We start from the raw sequence: 14617 nt of genomic DNA on the forward strand, positions 1-14617 counted from the left end.
AATTGTAAATTTGTCACACACATTAATACCCACACGAATTTTACTTTCTATTTCACTGGTGCATACTTTTATCATACTAACAAGCTTCTTAGGTATTCCAAACTCTACTAATATATTATATAATTTATCTCTTTTGACCGAATCATATGCTTTTTTTGAAATCAATGAAGAGCTGATGGACATTTTGATTATATTCCCACTTTTTTTCAAGTGTCTGTCTAATATGAAAAATTTGATCTGTAGTTGATCTGTTACGTTTAAATCCACATTGATAATCACCTATAATTTCATTAGCATATGGGGTTAGTCTTGTTAAAAGAATGTTAGATAATATTTTATATGTTGTTGAGAGTAGAGAAATTCACAGTAATTATTGCAGTTAATTTTATCACCTTTTTTAAGCACAGGAACAATTATGGATTCTTTCCACTGTTGAGGGATTTCTTCTTTATTCCATATTAAACAAATTAATTTATGAATTTGACATATTAACGAATTTCCACCATATTTAATTAACTCAGCTGGTATTAAATCAATGCCAGGTGCTTTGTTATTCTTTAGCCTTTTAATAGCATCTTTAACTTCAGTCAGGTTAGGTTCTGGAACTAAAGGTTCTGCTGTGTGTACTTCATTTACTTCTGATTTATCTCCTACATGAACATTTAAAAGGTCATTAAAGTAGTTCTTCCATCTATTTAGAATATCGCTTGGGTCAACTAGAAAATCACCATCTTTATCTTTTATCAAGTTTACTTTAGGTTGCCACCCCTTTTTAAATTCATTTACACCTTTATATAAATCTCTGATATTTTTGTTTTTGCTGTTTGTTTCAATTTCGTTAATTTTGCTTTTCAAGTAATCTCTTTTTTTACTTCTAAACGTGCGGTTAACTTCTCGCTTTATTCTATTATAATTGCTTACATTTGTATCATGAGAGTTATTTAACCACCTAAGTCTAGCCTGATTTCTTATTTCTATTAGATTATGACATTCATTATCAAACCATGGCTTACTTTTTCTCGGTTTATGGTATCCTATACTTTCTTTAGCTGCTGATTCTATTGCATTACGTATGTGGTCCCAATTCTTATTTACGTCTGTTTCATTTATATTTTCATCATCATTTAAATCCTGCAAAACATCAAATCTATTGGACAGTTTAATTTGGTAATCTTTCTTAATTCTTTCATCAGCAAATTTTCCTGTATTAAATTTTATAACTTTTAGATTTTGTTGCTTATGATTTATCACTGCGAGTCTTTCTCTTAATTTAGCAATTACTAAATAATGGTCACTGGCACAGTCAGCACCTCTATATGTACGAACGTCAATTATACTAGTATGCCTTCTCTTATCAATGAGAATATGATCTATCTGATTATGAGTTTTACCATCTGGAGAAGACCAGGTATATTTATGGATATCTTTATGTTTAAAAGTGGTACTTTTCACAATTAAATTCTTTGAGGTTGCAAAAGTAATCAATCTTATACCATTATCATTACTTAATTCATGAAGACTTTCTTTACCAATCGTGGGTTTAAATCTCTCTTCTTTGCCAATATGTGCATTACAGTCACCTAACAGAATTTTCATATCATACTGAGAAAATTTATCAAAGACCTGTTCTAACTCTGCATAAAAATCATCTTTAGTATTATCATTTTTTCTTCCGTTGGTGCATGTATGTTTATTAAAATAATTTTACACCACCTACCCTGTAAAACTGCATATGACATCCTATCATTAATAAATTCTACTGTTTTAAGAGCCGAGATAATTCTATTATTTATGAAAAAGCCTGTTCCAAAATTATGATTTTCAGTACCACCATAGAAAAAAGTATAATTTTTAGTTTTACAATTCCCTTCTCCTGGCCACCTAACTTCCTGGACAGCTACTACATCTAATTTATACTTAACTATCTCATTAACTGTACACTGAAATGCTCCAGGCCGGTAAAGACTCAGAACATTCCAGGTGCCTAATTTAATATCGTTATTCCTAACGTAGATCTTATCCTTAGTCCAGGGACCTCCCAAAGTAGTCCCCACCTGGAGATCCGAATGGGGGACTATTTTACCTCCGGAATATTTTACCTTGGGAACATCCATGGCCTCATGTTGCTGTTTCTTGACATGTCTTTTTACAGTGCAGAGTTGTCAGCTCTACACCTAACCCCTAAAATGAATGGAGGACCGCACCTGACGTTGGTCAGCGGATCCCTCGGATCTAGCTGGGAGGATCACATTGTAGTCCACCAACCATATCCCACTTCTGCCGATTGTGGGACGCTCATAGAGCCATGACAGGACAGCTCTGTAAATCCCAACAGAACAAAATGTTGACCATTTCACTCTGTTGGTTGACTAATTGCAGTGAACACGTCACTGGGCGATGAGGTCGTCACATCCCTATGCCTCTTTTTGTTTTTTAATGTAAGCTACAAAACTGTTCTGCACACAGAGCATTTAACAGTTAGGCTACTGTACTGGAAGGCCAGTTCCTGTGTTTGACATAATGTTAAAATATAACATCATCTATAAACATGCATTCCTGCGAGAATGACAAGCTAATTTCAGAAGAATATATTAAAAAAAAAAAAAAATCGCAGATCTTATTTGTTTCAAAGTCAGAAAGTAGGAGTCACAGATAAAACAAGGCGACGCATCTTCACATCACAACTCCCCTCAAAATATATGCATAAAATGAACTTAAAATCTAAGTCATCCGAGCACAATTTAGTTGCATTTAGCAAAATTTAAGACTTTAATCAGCACACTTTTTCTGATTGGGAGGTTGGCAACGCTGGACACACGGTACAAACTTGGCTTCACATCTGTTTCTTGCCCACCGCGGGGTGTCCAACGAGGGGATAGGAAAGGCGAGGGCATGGTTCATGGGCAAGGGTAGAAAGGCAAAGACAACTTGTTCCGAGGGCGAAAGAATGTTTCTATCACAGTGTTCTGCGTTTTCATTAGTTTCTCGATTTACTTCTGTTACGTTTTTGTTGTATTGTTATATTTTATCTTGTTTTCTTATTTTCATTCATTTGTTTTTGTATTGTTGTTTGATTGATTTGGTTCATTTTACTTGGCTTTTTGTGCCACTTTTGGCTAATTTGCGAAGATGGGGATGAGTGATATGATGAAATTGATGAATGGACACTCAAAAACATCCATGCCCAGGCCGAGATTCGAACCCAGGACCCCTGGTGTTGCAACGCGATGTGTTAACCACTCTGCCACGGGGGCCGGCTTTCATTATTGTGAGGATTGGGAATAATGACTTGTATTACTGTGGAATGCTACATAAACAAGCATAAAAGCCTATTTTCGGGCATAGGAAGAAAGAAGGGGCATCGGAAAATTGAGGACAGCCATTCGAATGGCATCTAAAGCATCAATTTACAATAAAATCAAGAAATACGATTTACGAGTTAGCACAAAGAATAACTACTGAGGTACGTTGATAGATGCAAGAATATGTTGTTACGTTTTCAAAAATAACTTTAAAGGTTATATTTTTCATATTTTAAAAAAATCGCACCCATAACAACACAAACGTACACGAATGTGCCTACCCTTCCAGTGACACCACGCTTCGCCACTGAGTATATTACATTCTTACCAGTGGCGTAGCGTTATAGTACGCCCATATGCCCGGCGTTCCCAGATTTAAAATTTCAAAAATGTGTAAATGCTGTAAATATAAAGTAAAACTTGACTAATTTCATATATGTTTGACCTTCATGGCATTATAATAGCTATTTCTCGCGATCCGCTTGCAACACTCCACTAACAACATTCGTTCTAGCATTTTTTTTCAATGCCTTTCCTGGCCGTACGCCAGGAATGTTTGGCGTAAAGGACTCTATATTCCTTGCTACCTTTCTGGAGGAAAAGCTTGGATCTCTACAGCACGCGCGCAAAAGCTCTCTCGTACGCCAGCATATGGAGCAGAGGGCTACGGTGATTGGTTTATGTGACCCTTCCTGCCTTCTGAAGCAGACAACAGCGGTAGAATTCCTACCTGGTTCTTCGTGCTCATGCCACTCGTGCTATGTTGATGCTACAATATGCAATATTGACTGACGTAACTTTACCAAACTCAAATATACCACTTCATAATGGCCACAGCATTGTATAATTTATCACACGTACAGCGATGTACATTACAAACTAAAAGATCAACACAGTTTTTGTCAAATAAGTTGGTGATGTCCTCGTGGTAGGAGTTCAGCCTGCTGAATTTCAGAAATTTTCTAGTCCCCCTTTGTCTGAATGAATTGATACACCAAAGGTGCATCAATCTTCTTGCAATCCTGCCGGGTGCTGTTTCGCCGCAGGAAATGACATCACTAAAATAAACCAAGTCAATTAATCTTAAATATTGATCTGTCCATTTGTGTGTGTGATTGTCTTTTCATGTGGCTGCTCTACCACTTAACCCGCAAAACTATTATTTTTTATTATTATTATTATTTTTTCATTAGAATCTGTCAATGGAAATGTTTAGCATTCATTTGAAAACTCTTAACATCGAATGATCTCTGGACAAAATTATTTTAAAATATTTATCAACATTCTCAAGAATAAACAGTGGTCTGAATTACTAATTAGCACTGTTACGTCAGTAGAGTGTACGATAGTTGGATCATCCACCCACCTCCGTGTTAGAGTGTTTTGCACAGTGCACCAAGACGACAGAGGTCCCTTGTTCGAATCCTGGCGTGAGCACAGGTGTTCTTTGTGAGTGTCCTTTCATCAACATTATCACTCATATTCATATTCGCGATTAACCAAAAGTGGTAGAAAAGCGAAGTAAAATAAACCAAATCAATCAGTAGTTGGATCACCCACAACAATGACGTCTACTGTTGTTCAGAGGTGCTTGTGATTCAGGTAGGTTTCTTAATGATTGCGTCATGCAGAAAGGTATAAAACCAGTGGCGGTCCCTCCATGGAACAGATGGAACAGGCTGTTCCCTCCTACTTATCGCCCATTGAAGCTATTTAAATTATCTATATTAACATAATAACAACACTTCTTTCTCCCGAAATCAACATTTCCAAAAGTAACGTCGAAGAAAAACTTTCACCATGACTGGGCGTTTGTTTACTTCACCTACCCTCGTCGTACCACCCTCTACGGCCTGATGCCGAGTATTTCCGACCACGTGCGAAGGTAAACGATCCTCACCACGGAAGCTAAACTCTCTATCTGTTCCCTGCGAGAGACATAGTGAATTTTCCTTCGAATTTTTACTATGTACTAAAGTTTAATTGCATCGTAGTGATAGTTTTGAGTGTAGTAAGTCCATATTTTCCTAATTTCATTGCAAAATTGCGTCTGTCATTCATAACGAACTGGGAAAATCTTCTACAGTCTAAGCGTCTGCTAAATGCCTTGGCTAAATGCTGCGAAATAGCTTCCTAGGGAACAGCTCGCATCCACCTGTTCCACCAGCCCCAAGCCAAGACTCACGCAGCGGCAGGACAAGAAAGCGAATGTTGCGAGCGTAGGGTTGCGAATGTTGTATGATCCACCGGCTGAAGACGAAGACGAAAGCTTTTAGTTCATTGAACTATACAGAAAAGACAGCAAACCAATCAAAACCTATCCTAACTGGATTAAAGACTAAAACAAAATCATACACAAGGCATTTTCAAACAAGTTACTACAACTCTGTAAAATGATTAACTGGATACTCTTCCAGCGGTAAATTATTATTGTCCTTGTTTGTTCCCGAGAAGGGAGTTTGGAACAGTTCGGGTTTTGTCACAATTTCTACAAATCTAGCGGACGTCATGAGAAAACTCGGCCATCTGAATGTAATTATTTCATTGAGGACGTTTGAATTACAAGAATACTCAACTCTACAAAAAAAATGTCAACGTAATCTACAAATAGAGAGATGAAACAGGATTCGACCAAACGATTATTTCCTCTGATCACTCATAAATTGCTTTCATTATTTTTTCTTTGTTGTGCATCAACAATTTTGTTTTTAATGTTTTCTTTACATTATATCATAGTTGCTTTAACAATGTTATTGTCATAATTTTAACGTGCTTCATGTATGTCACTTCTGACAATTTGTAACATATGTATCGTATATTTATTTGATTCATTTCAGTAAGGGTTAATTTTACTTGGTCTACTGCATTATATTACGACAGGTATGGGGGGGGGGGGGCAAGTGCAGGTCACCTGTTCCCCTGCCTGATTTAGCACCGCACGCCACTGTATAAAACACCAGAGTTCAAAACATTTGTGGCATAGTGAGGCATCTAAATTTCTAGCTAAAACATGCATGGATGATCAGGCACGTGCCCAGGATTTTCGCAAGGGGGTGGGTTATGAATCCAACACATTTTCCAGTTCACAGGTCAAATTTCTTGTAATAAATTTGATAAGTAATATACTTTGGTTTTACCCCAATGAACGAAATCAATGTATTTGCTATGGATGCTTCATGTTTTTATTTTTTAAGTCACACTTGTGATAAGAAGAAAAGCATCATATAAAAGCACCTGCTTTAATATTTTATATTTAATTGCTCAAATATAATTTTTAAACAAAAAATATGTACACTCAACATTGTAACAACATTAAAGAGATTAAGACTACTTGATGTCTTAAAGACAATAATAAATAAGGTACCACAGTTCAACAATTAAAATTCTGAAATTTAGGCATCGAGGTTTCTGTGTGAGTTCTGACAGTATGTCGTCACAAGTAACTTTTATATCCCGGTGAATGTTCAGAGCAGCTAACCCATTTAATCTTTCTTCGCAAATGGTATTTCGAAGATAGGTCTTCAAGTGCCTCAAAGTTGAGAATGATTTCTCATTTGATGTTGTTGTTACCGGGATTGTACATAATATGAGCAAACGTGTGCTTACCCAGGGAAATATTACTTCACTGCATATAGCAATTGCTTCAAGAGCATTTACTAGACGTCTTTGCATTGCTGCAAGATGACGATACCACAGTTTCATTTCAGTGTGAGCGTCGTCGCCTTGTAATCAAGGTGTCCCGGGTTCAATACCCGGTGGATGCTAATAGTGGTTCGGATCTCACTTTAAACTTTAGGACCAGTCCCGATTAGCCTTACTGTGCATAAAGTGGATTTAAAACATCAATTCAATCAACATTGTACTTGTTGTGGAGATGGTTTTGCTAAATATTGTGTACATTTTTGGCATTGTATTATTATATTATTGGTCAAAACATTTGTTTGACAGTCGACAAACAAATACGAACCGCTTCAGTAATTAACATTTTCTACTACAGTGTCATTAATGTGTCATATTCATTTTCATATTAGGTCTATGGAGAGGAATTTTGTATAATGTTAACGTTATGGAACTGCGAAACCAACTGTTGAAGGGGCCACTCCCCCCTTCCCCTCCGAAGCCCAGTACCGCACCACAGGATCTGTCACTGAGCCCGACAAAATCTTGCCAGACAGGGCTCGAAATGCAAATTCGTAGCCGAAAAGGGAGGGGATGTTTGATCGATTTTGGAAATACGAGGGGGTACATCCTTGTATGGATCAACATGGAGACAATACAGTAGGTGGAGGATGCTCAATATGAAAATTATTCTAATTGGGGGTATGATTTGTGAAACTTTCTTAACTGGAGGCAGCATCCTCTACTTCGACCACTGATGCCAGAAAAGGTGCTATCAGAAAATAAATTTATTACTGCACACACATATTACTTATTGTATTTGTTGCGTTTGTACAAGAGAAATATTCAGAAGATTTGTAAGGAATATTTACAGTTCATAGGATGCCTAGTCTATCCCGTGTCGTAGCTAATACAAATGTTATCCCTTTCCTACAAAATAATAAAACTGTCAATGGCAACCGTGATTTTATAATGTGGTTGCATACATATAGATATAGTAGCACCAAGCTTTCTGGGACCTCGGAAAATAAGTACGTGAACCACAGGCTTCCCCGTGACTTTAACTAGCGACACTAGCACCACTGCTCCAACGCCAGGGTTTCAAATGCCTTCGGTGGATCTATAGGATAGGTAATATCGTTTTTCAAGGGTTCGTGAACAAAACAAAATGTAAATAGTTTTAAAGTCCATTTTATATTCCGATACGTTAATCGGGACTGGACTTTAAAGTTTAAATCGGAATACATACCACTGTGCAATGCACCTTCACAGAGGATCAAACCCAGGACCTCTTTGATTAAACCACCATCGGTGAGGCCCCTGAATTCACTGAGGAAACTTGTTCATCTTCAGGTTCTCTCGCCCTGCGAAAGTTTATTGGTGATATAGGGTGACATCCTACACACGTCTTCCAGACATACATATGCGGGCACCCCCCCCCCCCTTGCACACACACGTTTGTATGCCTGCCTATGGATATATCTGCTACCAATCACTTACCTCGACAGTTCCTTGAGATAATTTTGCAACAAGGTTTCCAATATATTCTGTTATGCCTTCTTGTTGAATATCAGAGTCTGAAAGTTCGCACGTTTCACTCTCGCAATTCGGATGGAATTCCTCTGAACTTAAATCGACTTTTTCTGAGGGTCTATTTGTGGAAGGTGAAGCTTCAACTTCCATTTTTGTTTCTTTTGGAAATAATCTAATAATGTATTTCTCCTCTTTCCTCTACCCAACTTTAGTTCCACGTCAAAAATCTATTACACACGCAGAAACATAACACACAACACGACCACTTTGACTTGCTACCTTGCAGACTGCAACTTGCTACAACCCCAGTGAACACCAGGACTTGGGACAAAGATACCGGGCGAGTGTTTGTGGTTCCGGGAAGTGGAATGTCTGAACCAAGCATCCAGCTTGGTCCAGCTCAAATTACGTCACCTGTGTTGACAGTAACCAGTAGTGTCAGTAGTGTTGGCAACTGCTAAATTATTTATGCAGAAATTCAAGTGAGATCTTTCACAAATTTTACAAGAAAATTCAATAAACTGAAGGCTGGAAATTGGTTGAGAAAAAAATATCTAATTTGTAAAGAGCACAAGAGTAAATCGTATAATATTTTGGCATATTAATTGTTTTTATTTTGTTTATGAAACTGACTGGGCCAGTTGGGCTATATAATGCATCCCTCACCCCCTCCCTTCCTCCCGGCATACTATTGTACAAAACATTGCTGCCTCCTTCGTAAAACCATGCTTCGCTACTGCCTGCATCAATAATTATTATTATTATAATTATTGATATTTTGAAATAGATATGCATCCAGGTGCGAGACAAGATTTTGACTTACTTTGCCTACTAATTGTAGTGAATTAAATCTCACAGAACTTTGCTCTGCTGGCATAAATGGTATAAGAAGGGAAAATAAAGAAAAGGGAAGTTAGCAGCACTGTCGTAACAGGAAAGGGAGGGTCATCCTGAGTGAAAGAAAGGGGAGGAGGGATTCCTTCAGTTCCCATTCCAAGGGTTACAGCTCTTTTCTTGACCATACTGAGAAGGAAATTCTCCTTCCTTTTCAGTGACTAAGGAATGAATGAATGCCTGTGCATTGCTGTCACTCAACTCCAATATTATCAAAAGTAATTGAAGAAGGAAATACAGCCGGCAGCGGACGAGAAGATCGCTGAATGAAGGGAGACGGGGAACGGAGGGAAAGGGAGGGTCAGGTTCATTTGCAGAATTTAGGGGTGGTTGGGGGTGGTCGAGGAGAAGGAAGTCTTGTTTTCTTCTTGCCGGGTCTTGTCCGTGAGAACCGCGTGGAAGTTGATTTTTCTTTTTTTGCTTTTTCTTTATTTTGGTGTTTTATGGCGAGTGTGAGGAAGAGAGGTGCCACTGTGCACAGTGAAGGGCGTGAAATTGTGAGCAAAGTCATCGATTTCTGTGATCGGGAATCGAGAGAGAAACAGTATTTGGTGCCAATTACGCAGAGCACAAAGCGTGCGTCTGTAGCAACAGGGTTGTCAGAGATGACCATCAGGCGGATTCGAAAGGAGTTGCGGGAGAAGAACGCTCGGTCGCCGATGAGGAAACTCGTGTCCCCCGGAAAGATCAGAAAAAGGCCATCACATAGAATTGTCTGCGTTGATGATTTTGACATTAGCGTAATCAGAAACGTAATTCGCAATATTTATTGCAACAAAAATGTACCGACAGGCCATAAAATTTTGTCAGCTGTTCAACAAAAAATTCATTTTCCTTGGAAGGTGGATTCTTTGCGACGTTTGATGAAAAATGTCGGATTTCAGTGGAAGAACAAGAGGAAGATCTTAATGGAAAGACCCGATATTGTGTCATGGCGAAGTAAATATTTACGGGCTATAAAACGTTTTCGCCAGGAGAATCGGCCAATTGTGTATGTAGATGAAACGGCTGTGGATAATAACATAATATCAAACAAATGTTGGCAGTCCAGTGATATTTTTGGTGTAGTGAATAATGCAAGTTCAGCACATAGGCTTATCGTCGTGCATGTGGGGTGCAGTGACGGGTTCATTCCCAATGCGAGCCTCATATACAAAGCAGGTTGCACCACAGGTGACTACCACGGACAAATGAACTGCACTAATTTTGAAAAGTGGCTGACAGAGAGACTAATCCCAAATTTACCGAATCGGTCCGTTGTCGTCATAGACAACGCCCCTTATCACACCGTACAGGTAGATAAGGTTCCCTCGGGATATAGCCTGAAATCTGACATGACAGCTTGGCTATCATCACGCAATATTCCGTTTGATGAAAATATGAGGAAAGTAGAACTGTACAGTTTAATACAGGCTAACAAACCACAGGAAAAAACTTTCCGTGTGGACAGAACTTTACATCAGTATGGCCATACAGTGCTTCGTCTACCACCATATGCGTGCGACCTAAACGCCATAGAATTAGCATGGTCCAAAGTAAAAAAATATGTACGGGATCAAAATGTGACCGGTTCGCTATCAATATCCCAACTGCAGGAACATACGGTTAAGGGCATTGAATATTGCAATCAAGACGACTGGAAAGGGTATTGCGAACACATAGAAAAACTGGAAAAGGAATATTGGAAAACGGATGGATTGGTGGAGAACGAGGTGGAGAAATTGATTATTTCTTTTGGAGGTGCAGACAGTAACAATTCCTCAGACTCGAAGGGCACAATAAGTTGTGATGAAGAAGAAGTCGAAGAGGATGACGAACTGGCGCACCTTTGCCTTAAATGAGGTAAATTAACCGATTATTATTTTTCAATTCTATTTCCATTATTTTACTATTTCTTATTATTGTTTGTTATTTTCTATTCTACATAGCTTTCCTGTCTCTTGGGCTAATCGCGACGATGATGATGATGATGGTTTTGATGACAATGAAATGGGTGAAGAGACAAACGAAAATAATATCCATGTCTTTCCAGGGATTCGAACCCAGGACCCCTGGCGTCGTAACTCGCTACGCTCACCAATCCACACGGAGGTCTGCTATTTCTATTTACAATTTGTAAATGCATCGATTAATCACATACATTTCTTAGTGAAAATACAATGCTTACATCTGCTATATATGGTGATAATTACCACGTTTCCTTTAATAATCGCAGTTTCAAACTCAACAGAGCAACTACTTCCCGTTCCGAAGCACGACTTTCCGAGACAGCCCGCTCCTGCGCGCGAAGTTTAAAAGGCATGCTGACGAGAAGAGGTCTGGCGGAAGAGCACCTCCCCCACGCAAAAGAGTGGAGTCTCCTGGCAGTACATCACACCTCTTCTGCCAGCGCTCTTCTCGTCGGCTGCCGGCTGTACATTTCTCATTGCCAAATGTAAACATTTTACAATATTGGCGATTTGGTACTCAAACACATTTATGAAATAAAATTTATTTCACTTTTGCTTTGAATTTTTTTAAATGACGAAATTAATCGGGGGGTTAACCCCCATGACCCCTCCCCCCGGGCAAGCCACTGTGGATGATGTTTTATTGAAAACCCAGCTGACTTCAGGCAAATAATACCTGTGGTGACTAATACCATAAGTAAATTATTCAGCAAGAAAAGGTCAACCTTCGGACTTGGCATTCCCACCCGAAATGCCCATGCTACGCCACTGATTCTTACCATGGCCGTATTTAGAGGGGGGTGCGGTGACATTTAGATTAGGGTACGCAACATGAGCGCACTGAAAGGACCCCTCCATGTTATACAGAAAACTACTTTTTCCCACATTTTGTAATGGAAAATTTCTCATCCTGGTATCATTTTCAAATAACAGATATTACTTTTTGGAACGGCACTGCAGCATTTATCAATCATTGCACTCTTTTGTAAGATCTTCATTCATCCACCACAAAAGTTGTTGCTTGAGAATAATGAATCACACCATTTTTTAAATTTTTTTACGAGGAACATATTCTGAAGATTAAGGGAAGCAGAAATTATTTTAAGCTTGCTTTGTGTACACGGAAGCTAATTGAAGCTAGTTTAATATAGGATGTCATGTCAATTATTGTAATAGTAAAGAGGAAAGTAAAAAATCTCTGATATGACCTTAAACGCTACCAGAGAGATCCAAATGTAACGAAGTAAGATACATGTATGATATTTTATATTTGCAAATATATTCTGATAGTAGCTAAGTACAGTCCAATAATGGACTTAGATTAATTCCTTCATGCAGCGCAATGAACATTGAATGGGAACGAACTGGTATAATGATTTTTTGTGCTTTCGAATAGCATGTGAAATTTCGTAAATGTCAGTATCCTCTACTATTTGACATGCCTTTCTCAGAGGAAACCAACGAACAAGGCCAAAAAAAAAAAAAAAAAAAATCAATTTTTTCTGCTGCCAGTCAACAACTCTGTAGAGTTATATATATTTCTTTCTGGAAATGCCTAATATACTGCTTACCATCCTTCATAACTACTGCTTGAAACATGTCCTGCAAAACGGGATAACACACACCTCCCATTTCGGATTGTTTGCACTTTTTTCGTAATTATTATGCCGTAATAATGTTTCTAGAATGTCATCAATAACTCCCGAATCCTCTTCCCCCTCCGCTCTCCATTTTATCACTTCACTGCACCGACAAACAAGCAAATAATGTGAAGGAAACACTCGCTGCAAATTTCACACGACAGAAGAAAGCAAAAGTCAACCCCCTACGGTAACAAGAGACTGCTGTCCCCGAAAACCGCACGTTCTTGTGGATGAATGACTCTGAGTTGCCAGTCGACGAAATATTTTGTAGAAGGGAAATAATAAAGCATTCACGAAGAAAATCTGTCAGCATACAATGGTATTCATCACGGCACACTTCAAAAGCTTAAAAAAATCTTGAGCGTAATATACCATCCATATACACCACTTTGTAATGTGGGGGGGGGGGGGGGGGGGGCTCATTCGAATCCTACAGTAGCATTGTGTTTACTTATGTTTTTTTTATTCATTCATATTGTCGGGTCAACAGTCAACACCCATCCTCATCAACTTATAGGCTGAAATGCAAATGACCATAAATAAAATGTTGATCTCTGGAATGGGATAAATTAGTTTATTATTATGAAGTTTTAATTATTGTTATTATTTATATTATTCAAATTTCTTGGGACGCCCATGAGAACAATTATGAGTGAACCCCACCGAAAATTTTTGCTGCCTTCGGCCATGATTCTTACATATAACATTACAATACTCCAATGCATTGTACCACATTATTTATCGTACAACTACATGTTCTACATGCATGAATGTCCGCAGGATCTTTTCCAGGGAGAGGCAAGGAAGGTATTTTTTCCAGGAGGCCAAACAAAGCACATTTTCCCCAATAATAGTGTTGTTCCCTCAAAAAACGTTGCTTAAATTTTAATTTACCATGTTCGTGCAATAATTACATATTATTGTGGCTGAAATGAAATTATGTGTGTGAAATATATAATATTTGATTGACCTTCATTTTCCATGGGGCCACGGCCCACCTTGCTCCCCTTTCAGTAATCCCCACAGAAATGCATCACAAACCAACAAATCAGGACTCGTGAAGGATATGGAAAGTCTGAGTATCTTAAAATCAAACGATCAGGGAACATCTCTTGGAGAAGCCGGTCATTTCCTCGACCTGCGTGGGCAGTTGCCCCATCCTGATGGAAAACTTGTTTGTCCATATGAAGATTGTTCAAGTTGCAAAATGCTACCAGATCACCCTGAAAGTGTTCAATAACTTGTTCTTTGTACACTTCTGCAGTTACAGTGGTCCTGTTTCCTGCTGCATCCGCAATGAAGTATGGGCCAATGATGCAAGCACGTATCCAGAAGTATGTTTCCGGGGGTCCGAACCAAGTGCTTCAGGAATAGTAATAATAATAATGTTTTCTTTCAAATAATTAAATGAAATCAAACACATACAATACATAAATTAATATATTATTATTATTACACGATTAGGTAAAAATACTGTATAAAAATAGATATATACAGTGCATATTCATTACGTAGCTTACCTGTAGTTAAGATCGGAATAATTTACATAAAAACAAGTGCCCTGGCAATGAAATTAACACATTCGGGTCTGGCCTCATAATACAGCATTGTTACCTCTGGTCTGCGGTTTTTGGTTGTTTTTCAAAAAATCATAGAAAAAATATTTTTAATTTGTTTT

At 38.3% G+C, this 14617-nt stretch overlaps 1 protein-coding gene across 1 annotated transcript; it reads left to right on the forward strand.

Annotated features, from left to right (window-relative positions):
• Positions 1-9790: 9790 nt before the first annotated feature.
• Positions 9791-11188, forward strand: LOC145985571 (uncharacterized). The gene has a single exon (XM_083119641.1). The coding sequence runs from the start codon at positions 9791-9793 to the stop codon at positions 11186-11188; it is 1398 nt and encodes a 465-aa protein (XP_082975767.1).
• Positions 11189-14617: the final 3429 nt, after the last annotated feature.

The sequence above is a fragment of the Lepisma saccharinum genome, chromosome 3, assembly GCF_977018435.1.
Source record: "Lepisma saccharinum chromosome 3, izLepSacc3.1, whole genome shotgun sequence".
NCBI lineage: Eukaryota > Metazoa > Arthropoda > Insecta > Zygentoma > Lepismatidae > Lepisma > Lepisma saccharinum.